This window comes from Triplophysa dalaica, chromosome 17 (assembly GCF_015846415.1).
Source record: "Triplophysa dalaica isolate WHDGS20190420 chromosome 17, ASM1584641v1, whole genome shotgun sequence".
Taxonomy (NCBI): domain Eukaryota; kingdom Metazoa; phylum Chordata; class Actinopteri; order Cypriniformes; family Nemacheilidae; genus Triplophysa; species Triplophysa dalaica.
Window position 1 is genome coordinate 6449005 of NC_079558.1, and position 24562 is coordinate 6473566.

Consider the following 24562-nt stretch of genomic DNA (forward strand, 5'->3'; position numbering starts at 1 on the left):
CTGCCCAAGAGTCCTTTAAATCGCATTTAACGTGCATTCCTGTCATCCAGTCCGTAGATGCCCCGTTTCACTGTGTTGTATGGTTGGATGATGTTTGTTTTCCTGAAGACTTCCATAGGATAGAACTGTAAATAAAACATTAAAAACATACACCTCCCCAAAATATAAATATACTCAATTCTCTGCGCTGTAGAGGATGGCTTTGTTACCTCCTTGTACATTGATATTAACATAACCAGTATATTGGAGCAACATCACTGTAGTGCTTTGCTGGACAATAATCATCACTGACTCATTTCAACAAGGGAGTGCATTTGGTGAGACCTGAAACATGACATAATAACATAAACAGTGAATATATTTATTATGGAAGGTAATTAATGTTAACAATAATTATTACAAAAGCAATATCACTATTCTACTATATTCTGACCCAGCTCCTTTACCGAATCAGACTAATGAATGGGAGACAGTTCTTTCCCTTAAAATTTTAAAATATTATCCGACAAGATGTACAGTTCATAATAATTTTTTTGAACGCATAAAATAAATCTCAAGTTCATTCTGATGTTCATGGAAGATGCCTGAAGGTTGACTTGAATATTTAAAACCATGATGACTGATGTTTCTTTGAATTCATACATTTCCCAACAGTGCAGATTCACACAATGAGAAGTACTTGACTATTTCAGTCAGGGTCAGATTTCCCTGCAAACGCAAAGAACATGACCATAACTCGACAGTACTTCAGTTGGAGAAACAGGTCTCTAGTGATTTGTAAAAATTTAAACTGTATATCTGAACGCAATTCTTGATCATCACTCTTCAAGACAGCCAGTTTTCATTTTATTACCAGTAACGTATAGTCTTTGAACATCCACAGGCCTTTCAGAAATGAAACCCCTAGATAAACCAGGGCACAGCAAGAGAGTACCATAAATTGCACTAACAAATGCACAGTGGATAAATATATCAAACATCCCTGGGAAGTCTCTCCATTCTCCCCAGGTCGTTTCAAAACACTTGAGTATGGTCATTCGAAGCTTAGCTCTTTTGCAAGTGTTCTTGCAAAACCTTTCCACGGGAGAAGTGTTTTCTTTAGCACAGTTCTACATCAACTCCTTAAGCTTTACCTAGTGCTTTATCTAGTACTATCTGGACTCCCCATCTTTATGTGTGGTAAAAAGGGCCAAGTCTGATGCCCCACCAAGTCTAGAGCCACGCGGTGGAGTAGAAGATCTGTTCACAGATGGAATAAGAGGAGGTGGAGCCCCAACTGACAACGCCCCCATCAGACCTGGGCTCTTAGTCAGAATGCCATTAGGTAAATGAGAGTGTGCATGCAAAGGTCCGAGTCTAGAGTAGAGGCCAGGGTGATGTGAAGGTCCAGATGCTCCCCCGGGGTGGAGATGAGAGTGAGCCAGAAGCCCTGCATGAAGCTGTTCTAGGTGAGCAGCATGAGATGGGCCAGGAAGGTGAGGTGCGGACAGGTGTGGATGCATCCCGAAGTATCGCGCTCTCTCAAAGTCTTCCCGCAATATCTGAGCACGTTGTTCCTCATCAAAATGATGGGACATCAAGGCAAACTCTTGTCTGTTTGCTGCAGAAGAAGCAGATGATGTGGCTCTCTCTGCTTCCAAATAGCGCTGTACCTGTTGATGATGGAGCAACCGAGACATATGCGGATCTGAGCGAAGCATAAGGTGTGGATCTGACCTCAGAGTCAATACATCTCTGCGTTGCTGCTGTTGTTGTTGGGCAGCCAGATCCCTCCAAGGGTCCCAGGGAAAGCTATGAGTGGCGTGGGAATGACCTTGAGGTGGACCGTGTGGATGTGGTGGGAACCGATCAGCACCTATTACCAGTCCAGCTGATCCTCCACCACTCCCAAGATAGGCTTCGATAGCCCGTGAACGTTCTAAGAGAGATAAGTGATGATGAGGATTGTGGGGATTATGTGGATTGTGTTGATTGTGAGGATTGTGTTGATTGTGAGGATTGTGTTGATTGTGAGGATTGTGAGAATTGTGTTGATTGTGAGGATTGTGTGGATTGTGTAGAGTAGGAGGAGGGAGAGGCCCGCCAGGTGTAGGAGTTAGTGAGAGGGTTGAAGAAGGGGTGGATGGATGGTGGGGGTGTCTGCTACTAGGTCGTTCGAAGCTGTGCTGAGGTACAGGAGGATGTGGTAAGGAGATGGGCACCGGCTCAGGCTCCTCTTTACGCTCTTCTTTGACCTTGACTTGTGGATGCAGCAACCCAGAGTTTAGACCAAGTGCAGGTTTTGTTACCGTAGTGGTCGGATCAGGTTTCTTGACTGGAAGTGAACCAGCAGAGGAAGAGGCTGGTCTATTGTTTTCTCTTTGTGAAGAATGGCTGGATTCTGTGCTGAGAGTGTGTGGTGGCTGCCGTTGAAACAGCTCCAGAGGAGAGGGGGCTAAGGGGGCCCTGGCAGGAGAGGTTGTGAGGATAGACGATGTTGAAGATCGAGGTCGTTCCGGAGCTGCGGAGGAAGACGAAGTCTGTGCTCTAGATGCAGATTGTTGCCTCTTGTCTGACTCTCTTTCTCGCTCACGCTCCCAACTTTCAGATGCACCTCCGCTCAGCGGGCCCAAGCCATTCATGTGTGAACTTGGGGTGCTGCTGCGGTGCTTGAGGGATGGGACACCAGGCGACATTCGCACTGGCTGACGTCCATACAAGAAATTGTCTCTGTGTGAAAAAATTAGGTCGTGAGATTAAACACATTATCCATTTCTGTGAATATGCATGCTAAAACAAAAATATAATATAAAAATATAATACCGGTCTTTTTCATCTTTAATATGAGTCAGTTCTCTTCTCTCCAGGGCCTTTCCTCTGTCATCCCTTTTCTCTTGTCCTTTGGCCCAAGAGGATCCAGAGGGGAAGGAGGCAGGGGCAACGTGCAGACGATTCCATGGATCGTGGGGGTTGCCTAGACCTCCGACCCCACTTGCAGAGGGCTCAGCCTTATGTCCAAAAACATTGGCAGCTAAAAGGCAAACAAAAACGTTTAGGTTGAGTCAGAGAGAAGAACGTAATATCAAGTGAATAGTTAAATGGATGTTATGATATTCAAAACACAAGACATTAAAGCTAGTTCTACTATAGATTAATATGCATTTCTAATGAATAAAATAGCACAACAAACCTATCGTGGGACTGCCTAAGCCTCCAAAGGCACCAGAACCCAGGGTTCCCAGCGAGGAAAAGGGGGGCGAGCGCACATATGGGTCTGGAACAAGACAAATGTTCCTTACTGACATGAAATGCTTTAAAAAGCTAGAATGTAAAGAAATCGAGGAGAACAGAATAACAAAGGCAGCATCCAGCATGACTCTAGAGGTCATTTTATCTTATAATGCCCCTACACTCTCAGAATCAGGCTCTTACCCAGATGTGCTGCTGGGTTGAGGAATGAGGAGTGGGGAGTTGATGGAGGCATGAAAGGTGTGGAGGACGGATTGACTCCACCTTAGAAGACATGGGTCAACACAGAAAAGCTTTCATACCCATAAATGGTCTACCATTGAGTGTTGAAATTTCGACATGATTGTGCTTTATATCATTTATATGTGCAATATGACAGCAAGGTAGCACTGTAAAACCCCTCACATTCCATATTTTATATTTCTGAGCATTAAAAAAAATACAATGATTTAATAGTAATTCAGTTGTATATCATAGGCTTATGTCCCCTGCAAAGTAACTGCACATAAGAAAAAAAAAAAGTAAGGAGTGTTACGCACCAGCAGCTGCAAACAGGCCTGGTCTTGTAAGATCATGAGTTGGGCCAAGCGGGGCACCAAGTGGTCCTAGACCCCCTAGTCCTCCAATACCAGGGCCGGGTAGACGAGGCAACAGGTCATCACGGAAGTCCAGCTTTTGTGGATCAGCATGCATAAGCTAAACGGTGACAAAAAGAGTGAATATGACTGGCACTATTGTGTGCGTGTTTTGTATTTTGTTATAAAAACAAGGCTATTTCAAATTTAAACCAAATCATGTCGCAACCTTGACTTTCTCTTGATGCCTTAATATCATCCAGGCCACACGGACATGCATAGCACACCATTTTCCTGATTTCTGCAAAGGAACAATCAACAAAGTATTATAATGGAGTAACAGACCGATAAACGGAATAACCAAAAATCAAAATAAAGGAGAGGCCAACTTACATTACTGACTTTTGGAGGTGCAAATGGGTCTGTTAGCTGGAGACACGAAAGAACACAAACACCATACATTATTCAAACAGCAATTTCTAATTACAAAGAACTTGCTTATGGGACGTACTATACATTTTCAATAATACATTTTCTGCATGTATTTCTCAAATTAATTGATGAAATATAATCAATTTAACAGACATATGATGCAAATCTGTATGATGGGGCATCTTTTACCCTTGTAGTTTTCGGTTGTAGATGGGGAGGTACAACTCCCAAACCAGGAGTCATCTCTGGAGCAGCTCCCTGAAGAACAACAAGCTGTCAATAACAACATACTATTGTAACCCACTTCATGACCTAAAACAAAGAAATTGTGGACCCTTGGGTGCGCAAACAGGCTTTCAATAAATGAAAAAGAAAAATTAAGTAGCATCAAAGATCTAATCTGAAATAGAAGTTTGATCCACTATGTAAACCCTCTCAAGACATACTGGTCAGAAACACCCTTTAATGAAAACAATGATGTAAAAACTCAATCCGCAGTTTCCTTCTGCAATACCATAAACACAACTGTGCATACTTAAAATACTGAATACATCTTGCACATCAAACCACCTATTTCTGCAGCACATTGGAATGATGCAATATCTAACACCAACAACAGAAGATAATATTTCAGTAAGCAATGATAAGAGAGAAAAGTAAAAGATAAGATTGCAAACCCACTACCTGGAAGTAAGCTTTGTTCCCAATTATTTTCATTAAAACCATCTGTTTAATTCTTTGAATCAAGGGTAGAAAAAGGTATGTACAACTTAAACTCACTATTGTTTGTGGATTATCAACAAAAATGACAAGGGATCTTTTTAAGATGACAAAATGATATTCAAATGGTCTCGTATTACACAAGTCTTGTTCCATCACAACGAGGCACCAAATTGCTTGCAAAAACCTTTACTCATTTGGTTCCTCTGTGGTGGAATTAACTGCAAGCCTCCACTCGAACTGCAACATCCTTGACAACTTTCAAAAAAAGACTCAAAACATACCTGTTCAGCATTTATTTGACTAACCAATAACTTCTTATATAGAAAACTTTCATGTTGTTCATTCTCTTCCTTGCTGCCTTCAGATGTAATACTCCTTGTAACATGGCTTTGTAAACTATCGGTACTGTTTGGCGTGTTGAATTTTTTTTATATCTTCTCCTAATTGTAAAATGCTTTGGATAAAAGTGACTGCCAAATTAATAAATGTAAAATTTCTCGTGTAACAGTGATACTAAAGTAAAACAATTTTACTTAAAATAATGTCAAGTCTACATCTGTGTAATCTACCTAGGAACACTAGTCATCTTATTTAAATAATCTTTTATAGGCAGGACACAGTGCTTTCAGATTTCAATATTCAAAACACAGACCAAATAAAAAGCAACATATACCTTAGGCTGAAAAGCTCCCCCCAATGAACTGAAAGGTCCTGTGGGCGGAAGAACAGGCTGTATTCCAGGGACAGATGGTGGGTACTGAGAAAAGAACTTCACAGGAGAAACAAACATTTATGAAATTGATGCAATTGCATGTTACAGAGATAACACCCTGCTACAATGAGTGTACATTTTTGAATTGCCAGCAGCTACATTTTAGGTCAACAAAGCCATTTCATCCTGCATTCTGTGGTTTTACATAAGCACTGGATAGGTTTTCAGTTTAAAACTTAAAACAGTTCAGACCATTTGCACGCAGGAAAATGTAACCTATTTTAATGGTACTGAGTATTTTGTACATTTAAAGCACTATGGATGACGGAAACAGGTAGAAAGTTCTAACACTAAACAGGAAAGAAGAGTTGTAAAAGGTCACAAAGCATAATTTCTCAAACTATACACTTTCACCCTTATTAAAGTCAATTACATTTTAACTGTACTAAACGTTATTGCAGAATAATATTGTACAATCATATTTAAATAACCTGTTAGCGAAATAGTCTTATCACTATCATTACAAACGTGATGAAAAATTTGGATAAATACAACAGTTTGTTTTATAGGAAGATTATCTACATTGAAGTCTAAAGTTGTAATAGAACTGAATATCTACACACAAAAACTTACCGGGTGTCGAAAAAAACCCTCTATCTTGCCCGGATACTTGCCCTGATCAAACTGAAAAACAACCAATACAGAAGAAACGATAAAATATCAAAGTTTTTTTACATGAGCAATGCATGACCTATAGTCAACTCCTCACCAGTGGAGGTGCAGCGGGTGTGGAATGTAAGAAGTGTTGGTGAGTATGAGTGTGCTGGTGCTGGTGGTTGTGCTGATGGAACTGGTAGGCCATCGTGGGAATGGATGCCTGGGCCTGTGAGGATCTGCTGGAGGTCCCAGAGCTTGAGCTTGAAACAGACGGTCCTCCGGGTAAGGCATTAGATTCTGTCAGTTCCTGACAGCTCAAGTCTGGATCTGTTCATGAAAGATATAAGTCAGAACTAAAACTTTCTGAAGGAATGCAAAGATGTAAAATGACAGATGAACCAAATAACGTAAATTATGTGGAAAACAGTCATGTACAGTTGGCAGCATTTTTTTATTTTTAAAAGTAGCTCCGCTTACCTGTCGAACGGTGTGGTGACACCTGCAGGAGAGGAGGAGGTGGAGGAAGGCTAGGGGATTGTGTGAAGACAGCACCAGGACTTGGTCGAGAAGATGGTCGTACTGTTCTCACACCCCCTGGCCCTCGACTGAGGGACACGCCTGTAGCAGGTGTAGGTGGCCTAATTGATGATGAAGAGGCAGATGAAGATGGAAGCTTGCCTGAGGTACTGCTCCTACAAGAAAACCAAGTTTATTTCCAGATGGACATATTAGATTTTTTTGTCTCATTTTATGACAGCTGAGAGCATTACAATATGTTTCACCTTACTGACCTATTGTTGCTTCCCATTGTAAAGAACGATTGTGACTTTTCAAACATAGGAAGGAAAGGCTTGTGTTTGTGCTGTGTTGGGCTTTGATCACGGCGGTGATGAGGACCTGCATTTCCATTACGTTGTTCAGGAAGTGAGGTGGGCACAGAGGCAGTGGAATGGGCTATTAGGCTGGAAAGGGAGGATGAGGTAGAGATGGGCTCAGGGTAAGGCTGCTCCATACTCATCTCTTGACTTCTCTCCAGACCAGAGACCCGAGGTGTGACTGACAGAAGGGGTTGAGAGCTATTCAAGGGCAAGAGAGGGCAACCGTTGGCTGCCGCAGAGCCCATCATGTTGGAGTTAACAGCTATGAAGAAAGAGCAACAATATATTCACTGTAATAGTTTTTTTGCCTTAAAGATAAAACTAAAACTTTGTGTCAATACAATTTTTTTTCCAAACACCTAAATATAAGGGTCAAGCACTGGCAAAAGCAAGGATTTCAATAATTCAAAAGTGTACAAATTTAATGTTATACAAATAATAAGACTCTCAAGGATGTGCCATCAACAGATATAGTATGTCTGCAACTGGCAACATACAAGAGATATTTACCTTCTCTTGTGCGGACGATAAACGCTGGCTCCATATTATCCGAAGCCTAAATAGTGTAAATAGTATATTGAGAAATACAACACGGCAACAGAAATAACAATGATCAAAAGCAATTTAAAAGGTTTACAAAAAATATTTTTTACCTTATCGCCAGATTCACTCTCTGTGTCACACTGTGGGTTCAACATAAAGAATAAAAATGAATCTATACATGTATAATCTTTAATAACAAAAATTATACTTCTTCAGTTAGATAAATAGGCAGCAAGATAATGTTACTTATTTGAAAAATAACTTACAATGTAACCTGTCTCCATGTGATTCCCAGACATCTAAAACACAAATTTGGGTTTCAAATAACATGCAATTATGCATACACAAATTTTAAACATGCAAGTAAAATAGACCTTACATACTGCATATAAATATTGACTAAGCAAAACGTTTGGCTGACAATAGAATACAAAGACCAATACATTAGCCAATGTTCAGCTGCAACTAACCCCTCACCTAACCCAAAGACTGGCTTCTAGTAACAGTCAAACAAGCGCTCACCAAAGTGAAGTTCAAGTACAAGCATGACCTTGGGCGTATCAAGCTCACTTGGAATTGACAAATTTGGAAATACAGACAATTGTGCACTAATAAAATGCAGGTCACAAAAAACCTGACAAACTGACAATTTTGGGTGCACGATACCTTAAATACAAGTGAAGAATACAAATACAAGCCAAAAACAGTGTTTGCATGGCTAGCAACCCAATTGTGCGAGTTCCAAAAATACACAGAATTTAACTATAGGCAATATATTTCTCAATTTGCCTCTTATCTAAACAGCTTTTAGTTTGAGCAATTTTGCTTCATTTGAATTGAATTACTACACTACAGTACATAAATAACAGCATTTTATTGGTCACTACTAAGCTCTCTAAGTATCAGCATCAGTGCAAAATGTTTTTAATCAGTATTTCCCACTGAAATCCTGTAAGTAACCCGCTAGGTACCATGACAACAAGATATACAGATGTGGTGCATAAACAGTACGCTGCCGGTATGACTATATGACTCCGTCCATCATCACTCAATGATCGTCCTGTACTAAACAACTATTAAAATTACCAATCAAATAATTTATTTATCTTGACAGAACACAAATTTCATATTCAAGAGAGTACTGTCAAAACATTTCATTAGAGATTGTTTCACATGGTCATTTTAAAGACAAAAGTGTACATTTATACTGCAAAACTTTGTCCCACATTCGTACATTCTGTTAGGAATGTAGAAGATCCACCAAGACTCACTAGGCTACCTGTCTGCACACTATATCCACTATGAGGCAGTAAAAATTTTAATAAGACAACTCCCTTCAGGATTCAGACACAGGAATTTACATGAACTTATTAAGCTTTTCCAAGCACCACATGATGACACACTGAAAGACCTAACCTGTCCATCAAGTAATAGATCACATCATTTTTCTTAACATCAATAATTAAATTGTTTGCGTTCTGCACTGTTCACAATTTTCTTTGAGGAATTGTGACATTCAAAACTACCTGACAACCACTCTGTGCTTCCAAGTGATTCAAATTTATTTTTGAAGTCTCAAAATTGGACACACAGCAAGAGCCGAAAAACCTCATTCAAATCTTCAAATTTTTGCTTTTAACTTGCCCTTTTCCTACTGTTTATTTAAAGTCCCAGATATCAACAGTTACTATCAGAATTTACAGCTTAATTATACGTACAAAAATACGCACCACAAGGACTATGTTTTGCTATCACATACAAAGAGCGACACAAGAAAAGGGTGATGAAACTGTTGTGCTGACCTTAGCCTCTCCCTTTCTCCTCAGTTTTGATTTGATTTTCCTGCGCTGTTCCCAGCTGTTGGTGAACGTTGCAGGTGGTCCTTCCTCTGGCTCTGACAGAGGCCCTCCGTTTTCATCCAGGCCCCTCTTTCTTTTGCTTCCTCTTCCCATTAACAAGCCAGATCGTTCTGGTGGCTTCAAAGAACAGTCCATCTATCAAAACAACACATTGAAACGTTTAAGAGTGGCAAATGAATCGTGGGTCGAGTTAAAAAATCATTTCCATTAACATCTTATTCAACTGTGATGTTATTCAACTTACTATTAATGTGTTTTTATTAACTTAACATTCAAATATTTACCAAGATATTAACAATCAAATTTTGTTATAAGCGTTATTCGATTTGTAATTTTATACTGTATTATTATGTTCACCTCTAAAGCTTCCAGGCTTATGAAGCTGGCTATGGAAAAGCCATCGATGATATCCTCCTCGCAAGACACGGATTCTCGCTTTCTCCGACGTGGAGGCCGGTGTCTGGCGCCGTGGAAGACGGGTCTGCATTCTCCGCCGGCTCTGAGCAGTGAGTCTCGTCTGCATAGCTCCTGGTCCGAGGCCGAGGATGGCGAGCAGGGCTCGGCAAGATCCGGTCTCCTCCTCCGCCGCTCTCTGTCACGTTGGGAGCGAGAGCGACGGCTCTGCCTGAACCCACCGCTTCGACTGGGACCGTCCATGTCAAAGCACCGCACCGATGTCCGTACAAAGGCACTTAGAAAGTAAGCCCTGGTCCGGATTGGGACAGTTTACAACTATTATTTATAAAAAGGAACACGCCCAGGACCGGTGTTGTGGGATCGAAATGTGATTTATTTTTCCTGTCTTATAATATATTAGAGTTTATTGGAGGCATGAAGGTGGGAGCACACCGCAGTCCGAGTACAGTCATGTCTGGGCCCGTTTTATCCAACAACACGCCGATTATGAATGATTTGAGATATTCAAGTAATTTTCTTTCTGTAAAGACATTGTCACATTCATCTGGGGAAGAAAAAAGCACCCATCAGTTGCGCAGTCAGGGCAGGCTTTTAAAGACCAACTCGAAAGAAAACATGCACTGACTGTTGTAAGTGAACCACACGAGATTATAAACGACTAAAACAAGTCTAAAATGCATAAGTTAAATTCAACAGCTAATGTGAGCAATGCATATGTGGAAGACGTGCACTAAATGAAAGAGAATATGTCGACAGACATGGTAACGTTAACGTTACCTCTCAAGTTGGGGCTGAGTTTTTGTCTGTTAAAGGCGAGTAAATCCTAAACGTTGGATGACGGGTACAAATAAAGTCCGATATGGCAATCGTTCTAAACGAATAAAAATTAGCCTGTTCGGTGTATAAATCATTTAACAAAATCGGTAAATAGGCAATAAAATCGTGTTCTCGGTTAGCTAGCCTTTCACCTGACGTTGTTAGCCTGCTAGTTAGCTAACCTTGCTAGGATCACGGATTACGCTCGTTTCTAAACAAACAAGAATGCCGGGTAATATTTCGGGTTACCGTACTTTAAATGACAGTATGTAAAATGTCATTCTTATACTGTCACTTATAATGTCGGTTTTATCCGGTGTAAACAACTAGGCGAGGCAATACTATCCTACAACGTATTTGGTGCTACATTTACCCCACAACTAATATCGATCATCCCCAGTTGTTTTACGATGTCAAATTCATAATTTATATCGTAAAACATCTGTGTAGCAATCGAAATGTTTTTGATAATATACAATTTACGATTCTAATAAAACAAGCTAACGTTAATCATTTAGCCTGTACTTCGTTGACACCCCACCTTTCAACGAGAAGGAAATTAACTAACGTTATTTATTTTATTTTAGAGCATTAATCTAAACGACAATCTCGCACAACCCTCAAACCAAAACTGTTTACAAATGTTAAAAAAAAACGAATGCTATTTGTGAAGCTCACACTAGCCCGTTAGCTATCTTAGACGAGCAGATGAGGAAAAAGGAGAACAAGACAAGGTTTTAATAACCCCGTATAAAGCGCATTTTGACTCTTTTTCCACAAAACAAACACACCCGTTCTTGTTATTCTAACCATGCCTAAAAGGCACAGACATGAATTAAAACAACTAAATTGACAATTACACCCACCACTCGAGCACTACAGAGGGCCATTTTCCTCTGGCTTCTGCTTTCGTCCAAGCCTCCATTTATAACGATAGTAATTGAAACGGGCCTGAAGCCTCGGGCTGGAGTTGCGCCGTCAGTGATGTTAAGCGCTACTCCGTCAGCGCCGGCCTGGCACCTCCTTCCGCGGCCCGTTGTGTGAGCCACTCAGTCTGGTAAAGCTAGAGATTTCGCCGGTCTCAGCAGCATAAACTTGCTTTGCCTCACACGAAACGTTGAAAAATATTTATGAGAGTTTACTTTTCGCCCCGATCGTCAAATTAGAATACATTCATTTCTTCTTGTTATTAGAGACATCCATGAAGCCTGGGCGGATAACCCGTAGCAGTCAAACTGCATTGTGTGCTTCAGTCGGGTTTTCTTCCTCTGTTGATCATTCACAGGCAGTCAAGACTGAATGCGACAACATTACTGCCATCTGCTGTTTTAAAAATATTACATCTTCTGCACTAAAGGACACAACATTACAGCAATAGTGTGTTTACAATGTATGCTATATGCAGTGTTGGGTAAGTTACTCTTAAAAAGTAATTAATTACTAGTTACTCATTACATATTCAATAGTGTAATTAGATTACTGTCCAAATTACTCTGTCCAAAAAGTATTTAGTTACTCATTATTAATTACTTTCTATATCCTACATCAACCTTGATAAGTGATTCAAGGATAGACATGAAACGACTTATTTAATTCATTCAAATAAATAATATTATTAACTGAACAAAGTATTACAAAAGTGAGAATTATACATTAAAGCACAGATTTTAAAGTAAGACTTTGAATTTTGATGTCAATTACACTATTGCACACGCATAAATTTCACAAAGTATTTAGTTTAATTGCATCAAAAGTAACTGTAATTAAATTACAGAAAACATATGAGTAATCCCTTACTTTACTTTTTCAAGGGAAAAGGAATTAAATTACAGTAACTAATTACTTAGTAACTAGTTACACCCAACACTGGTAATATGTAACCTTTATATAATATATGTATATAATTATATAATTATAAACACACACTGGACATATATATATTTATATTCAACCTATGTTCAGTGGTTTGTGTCGTCGTTGTCTTAGTAGTATCACACAACAGTATAATTAGTCATAATAATAGAAAAAATAAAACAAACATAAGCATTTATCCCGCTATATAAATAATACAATAATGTGCAAAAAATAAACAAACAAACAAATTAATTAATTAATTAATAAATAGGAAAAGAGATTATAACAATATAATGAGCTTCATTGTACAAAAATTTGAGCTAGATGTATAGTCATTGAAGAAATAAATATTCCGGATAATTTTGCGATAAAAGCCCCTTTTGTGTTCTTCAAGAAAAAGCTTCAATTTATTTATTCAAAAAATATTTCATTAATTATCGAGTAACTTACTATAGAATATAAAATGTTATTTCCCTGTTGTTAAATATAACAATTTCATTTTGGATTTGTGGAAAATGTGTTTTATGACGCATATCCTGTGACGTAGACCTATACAAAGGAAGTATTGAAAGTCAGATGCGGAAGTTGGAGTGAGGAAAACAATCGGGTAGATCGACAGTAACTTTAAATAAGGAATAGAAAAAACATTCGGCGGCGTAATAGTTTGTCTCTTCACCCGCTGATATTTCTGCTGGACGTTTTCTACATCACGAAAAGGAAAAGGTAAAACCAAGAGTGCAGTGGGGGTCAGAGGCCTCACAGCTTTTTCTTTTGATGATCTAATTTTAGTTAAACGAGCTCATTACTTTTATTTCTTAGGGTATGACTTACATTAGGTTTGTGAAATGATAGGTAACATTCAATGTGTAATCTTTTAGGATATAAATGATAATTGTCCTGTCGAGTTTGTTTCAACGTTAAAAGGTCTGATTCATTGTAACTGTCTCAAAGATCGTAATGAGGGGAGGCGCTCAAAGTTGTAACTTACTCTCTGAAATATAACAGTTTACATAAAGGCTAATGTCACTTGCTTTCTGCTGTGTATAAAACATTTCCATTGAGAATAGCTCTAATCACTTTCTACCTGTAAAGAATGATGTCATAGCAAATGCTCGTGAGTCATGAAATCACATGTGAGAATCTAAATTCCATTCCTTTGATTTATTCTTTCTTTAGTATTAAAAATAGACTCGAAAATATAGTGTCTCGTTGTATATGAGAGGACTTTTTACACAGCCTGAACTGTTCTGAAAACTTTTTTTAAGATAAACTTTTCTAAAATCGGTTTTTAAAAGAGTTCTCATTTGGTCTTGTCAGATGGAGTTTCTGTTTGGAAAAAGGAAGACTCCAGAGGAGTTGCTCAGACAGAATCAAAGAGCACTTAATAGAGCCATGAGAGATCTAGACAGAGAACGCCAAAAACTGGAGCAACAGGAAAAGAAAATAATTGCTGACATTAAAAAAATGGCCAAGCAAGGACAGATGGTAAGTACAGCAGTGTTACAGTACAGTGCAGTTTTTGCTTAGGTTAATTTATAAATAATAGTCCTAATGAAGGGTAAATAAATAATCGGTTCTTTTTTGTGACAGGATGCTGTTAAGATTATGGCTAAGGACTTGGTTCGCACAAGGCGTTACGTAAAGAAATTCATCATGATGCGGGCCAATATTCAAGCTGTAAGCCTTAAAATCCAAACGCTCAAATCGAACAACAGCATGGCACAGGCCATGAAAGGAGTCACCAAAGCTATGGCCACCATGAACAGACAGGTACAGTATAACTTTTATATCAGTAGCAAATATCTTTGTTTTTTATGTAAACAGAAAACAGCAGATTAAGTCCTTTTATCTCATTCTAGTTGAAGTTGCCACAGATTCAGAAGATAATGATGGAGTTTGAACGCCAAAGTGAAATTATGGAAATGAAGGAGGAGATGATGAATGATGCAATCGATGATGCAATGGGAGACGAAGACGATGAAGAGGAGACGTGAGAACTATTTATATAGGCGCTAAAAATAGATTTTTGTCTAACAGCGCTCTCATGATATTCCTTCTTTTGTTCTGAATTTAGCGATGCTGTTGTTTCTCAAGTTTTGGATGAGCTGGGTCTGAATCTGTCCGATGAACTTTCAAGTAAGAAAAATGTACCACAGTTAAATATGTCCCAATATGATTGTAATTCTCTAGATGTTCACATATTGTCTTTGTCAATTAATTTGAACAGACCTGCCTGTTACTGGAGGAAGTCTTTCGGTCGCAGCTGGAAAGAAAGCTGAACCACAGGCCACATTGGCAGATGCTGATGCTGACCTGGAGGAGAGGCTGAATAACCTCAGAAGAGATTGAGAATTTAGAGACTTTAAGTTTTGACACAATTTATCTAAAGTGTGCTTTACTGAAATTAAGACTGATGCAAAGAAAAGAGGTGGTATAACACATTTTATGGAGGCCGTCATATTTTTTTCTCAAGATTTTAGATGCTTAAATGCATCTCTTTTTTTCTGTCACCTATTAAGATGTGTTGTATAATTGTTATTCTCCCAACATGTAGCCCAAATGAAAATGCAATGCATCAGACTGCTTTTGAAGTTTCTGTTTAGACAAATCCTTTCCAAAGGGGATCAAAGAATCTGTTATCCAGAAATGAAAGGTTTTTCTTTTTTTGGAGAATAAACAAACACTAAATATTTCTTTACTATGAAAACTGATTTATCACATATCTTCTCTTGGGTCAAAAAGTGTTGTGATACTGAACTTTGATAGAAATTGTTCAAAATTGATTCACCACAGTTGTCCAATCTGTCCATATATATATATATATATATGCTCTCTTTGAAATACTTTTGCTATTATATTGTCATGATCTTTTAATGGCATATGTCCCTGTATAATAAATGTGGTGGTTTATATATTTCTTTCTAAAAGTGATTAAATCTTAAATCCTACACCCAGACTTGTACCTCAAACTATAAAATATCCCACAATAACTCCTAAAAAAACATTTCCCACAAAATAATATAAATACTTTTACAGAGTGTTACAAAACAATAAATTTATCTCATAAATCCAAAGAGTTGGTAGTCATATAGATATTTTTATTTTGTATTTGTTACTTTTTGGTTTAATAAATATTGTTCACAATTGATGAAATTATTGACTTTTTGCTTTTGTGTTGCGAGTAGTTAAGTTACTGTGTATTTTATTTTGTGCTAGAAGATAGAACACCAGTTTCAATTATTCAAATCATAAAATTACTGATTTAAAAGTTCTGTCCCCGCCTTTATAATACCACATACACCAAGAACATAGAAAAACAACAACTATGAAATTCTTGCATCGTTTTATTTTTGAAAAACAAAACTTCTTTCGTAAATAATGCTATCAATATATCTATACATATATCTATACTGGACATACAACATTCTGACATTAAATAAAAAAATAACAGCAATGTTTTCTTTATTTACAGCCAATGTGTGAAATTAAAACTATTTACAAAAGGTCCAGTTGTACACATTCAGGAAAAAGTGTAGACTCAATGACTGTGGTACTAACAAGTTCAAGACATTTAGACACACACTCACACAAAATCAGGTTATGGGTTTACAATTGAAAAGTACTCAATACTATTAGGACAAAAAACACAAAAGGCCTGGAAATTAATCCTGTGAGGCATACAGTTTACCAAAACTGGTAAACTAGCAAGACTATCAACACCTTCGGGAATTATGGGGCGTAAAGAAAAAGGATGAGTAGATACACCAAAAACAACTTATTGATCCATAAAAATAATGTCAAGGGCACTGTCCTTAAACCTTTAGACTGATATATTGGTCAGCATCCATATCCTAATTCTGCCCTATCTGCTTCAATGTCTATGTTATGCTTGGAAAAATATGTTTTTAATCATAGGATTACCAAGACATTCATGCATACATTTCTAACAAAACAAGCTCATTAAATCCATTCTCAACACAAATATTTTAAGAGCTCACATGCAAATGTGCATCAGTACTCCATTGCCACACTTTAATGCACATTAAAACATTATTTTCAGCAGTCTGCAATAATCCAAATCATGTTTCCTCAGTGAAAGTATTCAGAACAAGACTAAAGATTTAGGATTAAATCAAGGCCACACATGTATCGTGTGTCAAATAGCAGTTAGCATGGCAGTGGATGCCTTCTTCTGACAGCAACACAGCTGTAGTCCTGCCAGCCTCGACTTTAACCGTTCTGGCTTTTTTACGTTCTACTGGTCATGATCCATCGCTTCTTTATGTCTGGCACTCAATCCGGACGTGCTCTCTGAATCTCTGCAGCTCATTTTCGACAGGACCTATGGGGAGTTTGTTTCTTCGGATTTTCACTGCGACATTTGCTTTTTTCCTCAATCCAAGGCAGCTCAAAGTTTCTAAGGAATAAATACAAGAAGCACATAATCAATGAACCTTGTGATCTGGATACAAATCAATGCTTACATATGTTGTCACTTAAAAAAACGTCAATTTAAAATTGAATGTAGAAGATTTAAAGAAGGTAAACTAATCTTACTGTGCAGGCAAATTTGGTAAAGGCTGACCAAAGGCCACGACAGGCAGATGGGGCGTGACTTCAATAAACTCCACTGTAAATAAGATAAAGTAAACAGAACAATAGCAGAAACTGCATTACTTGTTCATAACTTATAGTAAAACAGAACAGCATGTACAAAAATGCAAGCGTTGAAGGGTCGTACCACTCTCTGGATCAGGATAAAAGGAAGACACCTCAGGCTTGGTCTCCTGAACAGTAACCTTTTTCTTCTCCATGCGCTGCTGCAGTCTTTGAAGCACGCGCTGCTCACGTATTCTTTGAATGTCCCACCTGGCAGAAATAAGATCAATAAACCATGAGTAAACTTATGAAGAGCCTTAAAGAGGATGATGTTTTGTAGGTGAATTTCAACTGTACAGTGCACAAATATTAACTTTTATTTACATATTAATACACCCATATAGCTCCCAACAAATATTCACAACCAAATGATTAGTAAAACAATTGGCCTAAGTTGAATTAGCTCATGTTGGTTGAAAGGTGGTTACCAAACTTATAATAATTATTAATAACAATTATAATATTAATAAATAATAATAATTTAGTAACTGTCACAATTTCACAGTCCATAACCCTGTGCACACACTAAGGAAAAATGTCTACTTTTGGAATGCAAATATCCTTGCCAACTCAAAATTCTCACCTTTTTCGTCTCTTCTCGTCCAATTCTAACTTTGCATGCCGTTTCAGAAAAACATTGTCATCAAGATTCTGCAGAATAAAACAACAGTAGGTAACACTGTCATTTCTCAAAATGTTTAAATCACTTTAGATAACTGTCTGATAAATGCGTTAATATACTTGTGGAAGAAATATAGGGGGAATGATTTAATTATTATCACCTCAGGAATGTCGACAGCATCCTCCTCCAGCAATGGATCCACAATATTTTCCCTCCATGATGGGACTGTAACAATTTTTCACCATTAGAATTTGTGAATCATATTTACGACTGAAGTCATAAATCTGAGCCAAATACTTACTTGCAACTTCCTCTTCTTCTTTCTTTACAGGAGATTCCAGTAATGGAGAGGCTGGAGGCTGTTGACAGCAGCACAGGTACACCTCAGAAGTTGTCATGTATTGCCCTTCAGCTTCCTCGCTGTCTTTTTCCTCCTTCAGCTGGTCCATCTGTCCGGACGATTTCGCAGTGTTAGTTTTCTCGGGGGTCTCCTTGTTTCGCAGGTCACGCTGACATGGCGATTTCTCGCCCGTGTCTAATTTTCGCGAGGCCTTACCCCTTGACCTCTGCATCTTATTGTCTAAGAAGTTGAACTTCCTAAACAGAATGTTTAGAGGTCACATAAGTCAAGTAGAAGCCACAAGAGAGAACGCTGATTGAAGCATAACAGGAGAGGTTGACTGACTGGAGAAGTTCCCATTTGTTACCTCTTTTGCACCTTGCCGCTTGCAGATGCATCAGTCTGCGGGCTGTCCCCCACATCTGACTCCCAAAAGTCCTCCGTGTCCGGGACCCATCTCTCTAACGGCTGAAAGAGCCTCTTGTCGCGCGGTTCCTTACTTGACAGCTGCAACCGCCGTTCCATCCTCTCAATACGGGCAAGCAACTGTTTAAATGCAGGACAAATAGATAAAACACGAGAAAACTAATTTAAAACACTCGCCTTTGAATATAAAGTTAACAATCCCTAAAACATCCCACAGGTTAATCATAAATCCAACATACCGTGTCTCGGTCTGATTTTAGTTCATCTATTTCCTTGTCCTTAGTCTGCAGCTGTTGCTGTTGCTGTTCTATTAAATCCAGCTGAAGTAGAAGGAGTTGTTTAAGGCAAGTGGCTTGTGAGTGAGGGTGACCCACAATCTTCTTCATATTTGTCCTTTTACCATCCGTGTGATCGTGTGACATCCCCATATTTTCAAAACCTTTTACCCCTTTCTCCCCCACAGGGTCCCTGGAATTACTATGTGAATTCATAGATACAAACTCTGGTTTATTGTCAATAGTATTGGTCTGTCCGAGAGGAGTTTTACTTTTTACAGGGGTGCCTTCACCCCCCATTTGTTTAGCTTGAGAGGACAGTGTTACTGTGCCCTCAGAGCCAGCCTCTGAAGCTTCGGCTAACGCTCTGCCGTGCTTTACAGGCAACAAAGCGCGATCAACCTTCACCCTAAAACTTCGGTCAAAGATCAGATGTTGTTTGGTGATCTTGGGAGTTTCATCAACATCATCCCGTGGCTCGGAGACAGAGGAAACTCTTGCGGACACTCACTCTGTGTCTTGTTTTTGATGGACTGACGTCAAGGTTATTCGAGTATAATCCCACTTTAGAAAAGCAGTTGGGTCGCATGCTCATGGTGAAGAACAACCTCTACTATACAAACCATGATTCCAAAAGGGTTTATTATCACATAAACTTGTTGCTCTTTGGTTGCTCTTTTGAAAAGTAAATGGACTGGTGTCGTCAGACCTGTACCTGCAAGAAAACAACACATTTATTATCCCATTAACAATAAGCTGTATCAAGACAAATAATGTCAAGTATTACTTTAAAATCCCCCTTGAAAACAGAGGTAATGTAAAGATCACAGACAATTAAGGGTCATCTTATTTGGATAGGTCTTCCTTTATTAAAGTAAATTAAAATCAGTGCATAAGCAAACGTCATTTAGAATCAAATAGTTTCTTGTACGGGACTTAACAAGTTGCTTATGCTAAAAGCCAAATGCACGTTAAAAACCATCGGTGCAGCTTTTACTTAGCTAGCCATCGAGCAGACACTTATACATCAAATCTTCTAACATAACTTATTGAGCATATACTTTATAAACTATGCAATGCACAAGTTCAAGATAAATGTATGTTAAAGATCTATTATTGTGGATTTCCCTCAGCTAGTAATAAATAACGCGCCTCCATTTTGAGTCTCATTGCTAGCTAGCCACTTTTAGCAAACGAGCTAACAAAATATAAACCCTTTCCAAAAACACAGCGCCTTTAGATCGACTTTACACAATATGTCATATTTTTACACTTTTTCCAAGTTGAAAAACCAACAATTTACCCAAATATGTGTCAATAAACCTCATACTTCACTTTTATTGATGTATGTCGCCCATTTTCACACCGGATCATCTGCACACCAACATACGATTACGTTCAAAGCCAGCAGTACGCATGCGCCACGCGTAACGCTACATGTTTACATTCGGCGTGCTGGAAGCGTTTTATGTAGGGAAAAGTTAAATGTACTTTTACATTTTACTATGTACGAGAATTGCCCCGTATGGCTTTAGAATAGAAAAACTGAAGAGGATAATGCTGACATGGGAACAGTAGTGTGACGGAGGTAAAATAAGAATCACACCGTGCACAGGTTGCGAAGGATCCTTTCGACATCATTTCCGGTGACGTTTCTCACCATAATACGCGTCGGACATGAGTTATATCTACAGCATATAAGCATATTTAGACTGAAAATCACACTCTATATTGTAGTATAACAAACATGTGCGTGTGTTCAAATCAACTGGGATTTAGTGGGGAAAAAAGTAAATGTACCAAAAATTTGAATTTTATCCACATATTTCTGAGAAAGGATCTTATTAATGACTGTCAGTCTGTAATTTATATTTTGGGTTTATATATTTTAAGTACTATACGGAGCTAAATTTAGACCAAATGTTATATTCCAAGAGCTCGTGTGCGTACGTGGTTTTACCAAAAGGGGGCGATGTAGTACAGTTGATTTTCTCATGCTGGATTTCTTGACGCTTTTAGTCCATTTTGGCTTAACCATGGAAATGTTCAGACATTCTAAACTTATCATGTGATAAGGGATTTTTTTTTATTAATTTAAAATAATACAAATATTGATATAGGGAATATTTATTTTGCTACCTTTAAGTAATGAAACCTCTTAAATATCGTCTTGGCTGTCAGATACACAGGTCGCTGCATACTAGTCTGAAAGTTTACATTCAAGTTGTCCCACTTTTGTATACATTTCTTTGTTCTATTGAACACAACGAAATATATTTGGAAGAATGTGCACAATTGACAGTTCTGGATAATCATTAAGTACCATAGTAGAAAAATAAATGTATAATTTGTTGTTCTGTTAGACACAAAATGGGATATTTTGAAGAATTTAGGGAAAGTAAACAGTCTGGCACACCGTTGACTAATTCTAATATTATGTAATTTATGTAATTTGGATTCGTAAAGGGATAGTTCTGTTTAACAATCCAAATGAGCTTTAAGAGAGTTAGATACTATGAAAGCACATAATAATCATCATTGTCATTATTATATGCAATAAATGATTGCATAAAAACAAGATCATGTCTAGGTGAGTGTTATTTGGAAAGGGTTAAAGTATTAAAAGTAAATAAATTAAATTATAAAATAAATGAATGAACACTAAATAAATGTGGGTTAAATGGCTATTGTATATGCTTGTTGGATAAAGAGAACTTGAGATAAGTGTTACTGTATCTGTTCATGAAGTAAATGGCCTGAAGGAAAACACTTTTCTTCTGCCTGTCTGAAGATCTCTTATGTTTTGTCTCACTTTCTTAACAGATGAAAGAACTGAATTTAAGAGAGATAAAAGACAAGTCAGACATATCTAGTAATTATTATGACATGGGCTTCTCTCACCTCTCGTGCTTTTTCAAATCTCTCCACATTATAATTTGACAGCTTGTTGACAATCTCTCGGTCTATGCTGTAATGTTACCATTTATCTTTCAAAACAAAATCTGAATCCTTGTTGCTGTTCACATCTGCTCTTATAGAAGTGAACCTGGGGGCTAAATTGTAATTTTATTCATTCTGATTATTGTCACTCCCCTATAAATGATTAGAGATATACAATTTTAAATCACTTAATATTACAGATTAAACCACCATGTCACCATGCAAAGTAGAGAACCGCATGCATCTGTCATATTCTACTTGCATAGTGTACGAATGGCTTTCAGGATGTTCCCGCTTGAGTCTTAAATATGTGATCATGTGTATGTTTAATTATTAGCTTATGCTGTTCATAATTATAATATCAGTCAATATTTACCCCGCCATATGCCGCAGATACACAGGGGTGCACCTCTTTCCTCCTCACAATGGCTTTCGCAGCAGGAGAGTAAAACGGGCTAACGTTTGGCAGGTATCTCTCTCTAATGCTCTTAGCCATCTGCCAATTGCCTGGGCTCTCCCCACAAGAACATAATGTTTCTGATTACTGGGTTAATTTCAACACAGTTTGGCACAGCGGAGGCTCTGCAATCTCTTGCAACACGGTTAGCACGTTTGGCTGGCAGCCACCATACTGCCAGTCTCCAGCCTTGTGCGGAATAGGTTGGGGTTTTACCTAAAGAGGTGGTAAATTCAAAACAATTGATCCTGGAGGTTGGATAATGTTATTATTCTTAGTTCGATGTTGGATGATGTCTCCACTGTCACTGCCAGAATAAGGACATGACAGCAGATCGCTTTATATAACTGATCAATTCAGCCCCTTGCTTAGTTTGCCATCATCTGAATGCACTTTATATTTCTTTTGTGCGCCTTTCTTTCTTGCATTTTATTTGTCTGTTGCATTGGCCTGTAAATTGTCCAGCTTTATTCAACGTTCAATGCCTGGTTTTAAACGTGAGTAACCTTGGTGGCTGTATGAGGAGCGAAGAAGGAAAGGATAAAACTTTTTTATTGCTTACAGTTTTAGGAATAAGATAAAAAGCCAATTCAGCCTGGAGGGGCATAGTCTTGGAGATTTAACTCCAACAGTTATTAAACTCACCTGAATGAGCTAAGTCGAGGCCTTTACTGCATTGGTTGTGTGATATGAGGTCTAAGATTCTGCTCTTGAAGCGCCACTTTTCTGAAGAGTTTAACACCAACCCCTAATTGATTGATTATTTATTAAATTAGTCTAATTTATTATTAATTTTGTTAATAATTTTTAATGGTCCAGTAGATTGTGTGCCGGCATGTTCCTCAAAAAGTGCTGTGGGGGACCCGTGTTCGGATCCATTTCCTGGCTCCATTACCCCCCTCTCTCATCCCATCATTTCCTGTCTCTATTTTGTACTGTACTGGCAAAAAAAGTAGTTATAAAAGGAGTGTCAGGTGTCATAATAGTGCTGACACACTCCTTCTGGGTTCAGTTGTAAGGCAACGCTTTATCCAATTCTAACTCCTCTTATGTATTACTGCTGGATTCCCTTTCGCCTCCTCTTGAAAGAGTTCTCACTCTTGCCGCTTAATAATGGAGAGATCTACATCAAAGGGACGCAAGCAAATTGTTTTCCCTTTTCATTTTCCCTTATTCGTGATATTGAGCTGGCTGAATGAACACATCCCTGAATGAACTTCTTTACTGCAGATTGACTTACAGTGAAGTTTGTAGGGTTTGTCTGTCTATTGTGTTTTTAAATGGTAATATTACTGACCATGATTATGATGAAGAGGTCTTTGAAGTGAATTATACTGAACACATGCACACAGATCTTTTTAGTATCTCAATTATTCCTCCTATGAGATTAAAATGCGAGCAAATAGAAACTTTTGCTTGTGTCTCCTGCATCTCAGATATTTCTTCTGAGAAAAACACCCGGAAATCTCACTATCTTTGTTTCCGAAGAGATCTCAATGATGCAAGAACATAGATTTTCCTAGTCTACTATAAAATTACATTTATAACCAATTTAGCCCAAATGCAGATTATTACCTATTTTTTCTGCATTTGTTTTACATCACCATACTTTTAATGAATTTTAACAATTCTCTACTGTCTTCTAAAACCTTATACTGTATGTCCAAGTTTCCTGATTTTTGTTTTGATCATTATTATGGTTTATATCATATATCATTATTAAACCATTTATCTTTGTCACTGGGTGTAACAAGTATCTAACAAAAAGTATTAAAGTGACAACACAGTATTTCATAATTTAAAAACATTTTTTGGACATCCAATGTTTCGGAAGGACAGCGACTAAACTGCTACTAAATAAAATACAATCAAAAACTATGGTCAATTCCATACATTTTCATTTTAAAAGAATGTAATGTGACCAAAAGTTTCAAGTCGTACACACATCCCCTGCCCACGGCTGTCATACCCCCTTCTTATCAATGGACTTTTATTTTGGTAAATATACCGCATTGTGTATAAACCTTCAATTTCCTTTACTAATTACCCAAATATGTTCAAAGGGCAGACAAAAGGTTCGGGCGTACCTTTAGACTGAGAGCAAATGGGCAGAAAACAAACAAAAAGGTCTCGTAACCAGGCGGAGGGA

General features: G+C 38.0%; 3 protein-coding genes across 3 annotated transcripts; 1 reads left to right on the forward strand and 2 right to left on the reverse strand.

The window, feature by feature from the left end:
- Window positions 1–347: 347 nt before the first annotated feature.
- fbrs (fibrosin) lies at window positions 348–12100 on the reverse strand. Its single transcript, XM_056770861.1, has 19 exons — window positions 11707–12100; window positions 9965–10568; window positions 9551–9742; window positions 8015–8047; window positions 7859–7888; window positions 7716–7761; window positions 7119–7467; window positions 6805–7019; window positions 6440–6654; window positions 6304–6354; window positions 5632–5727; window positions 4425–4493; window positions 4197–4232; window positions 4033–4104; window positions 3768–3924; window positions 3412–3492; window positions 3170–3253; window positions 2803–3010; window positions 348–2709 (listed from the first exon to the last, which is right to left on the reverse strand). Exons 2-19 carry the CDS (start codon window positions 10262–10264, stop codon window positions 1152–1154), a joined length of 3792 nt encoding a protein of 1263 aa, XP_056626839.1. The 5' UTR covers window positions 10265–10568; window positions 11707–12100; the 3' UTR covers window positions 348–1151.
- A 1141-nt stretch (window positions 12101–13241) lies between these two features.
- On the forward strand, window positions 13242–15847 carry chmp2a (charged multivesicular body protein 2A). The gene is made up of 6 exons (XM_056770862.1): window positions 13242–13417; window positions 14012–14179; window positions 14285–14464; window positions 14554–14684; window positions 14769–14830; window positions 14922–15847. The coding sequence occupies exons 2-6, from the start codon at window positions 14012–14014 to the stop codon at window positions 15041–15043; spliced, it is 663 nt and encodes a 220-aa protein (XP_056626840.1). The 5' UTR covers window positions 13242–13417; the 3' UTR covers window positions 15044–15847.
- A 173-nt stretch (window positions 15848–16020) lies between these two features.
- On the reverse strand, window positions 16021–22458 carry msl1b (MSL complex subunit 1b). Its single transcript, XM_056772160.1, is given in 10 exon segments — window positions 16021–17111; window positions 17252–17324; window positions 17436–17563; window positions 17937–18004; window positions 18136–18202; window positions 18204–18572; window positions 18683–18861; window positions 18981–19496; window positions 19498–19731; window positions 22333–22458. Coding segments are annotated over 9 exon segments (1605 nt in total). The 5' UTR covers window positions 19612–19731; window positions 22333–22458; the 3' UTR covers window positions 16021–17020.
- Between the last annotated feature and the right edge of the window lie 2104 nt (window positions 22459–24562).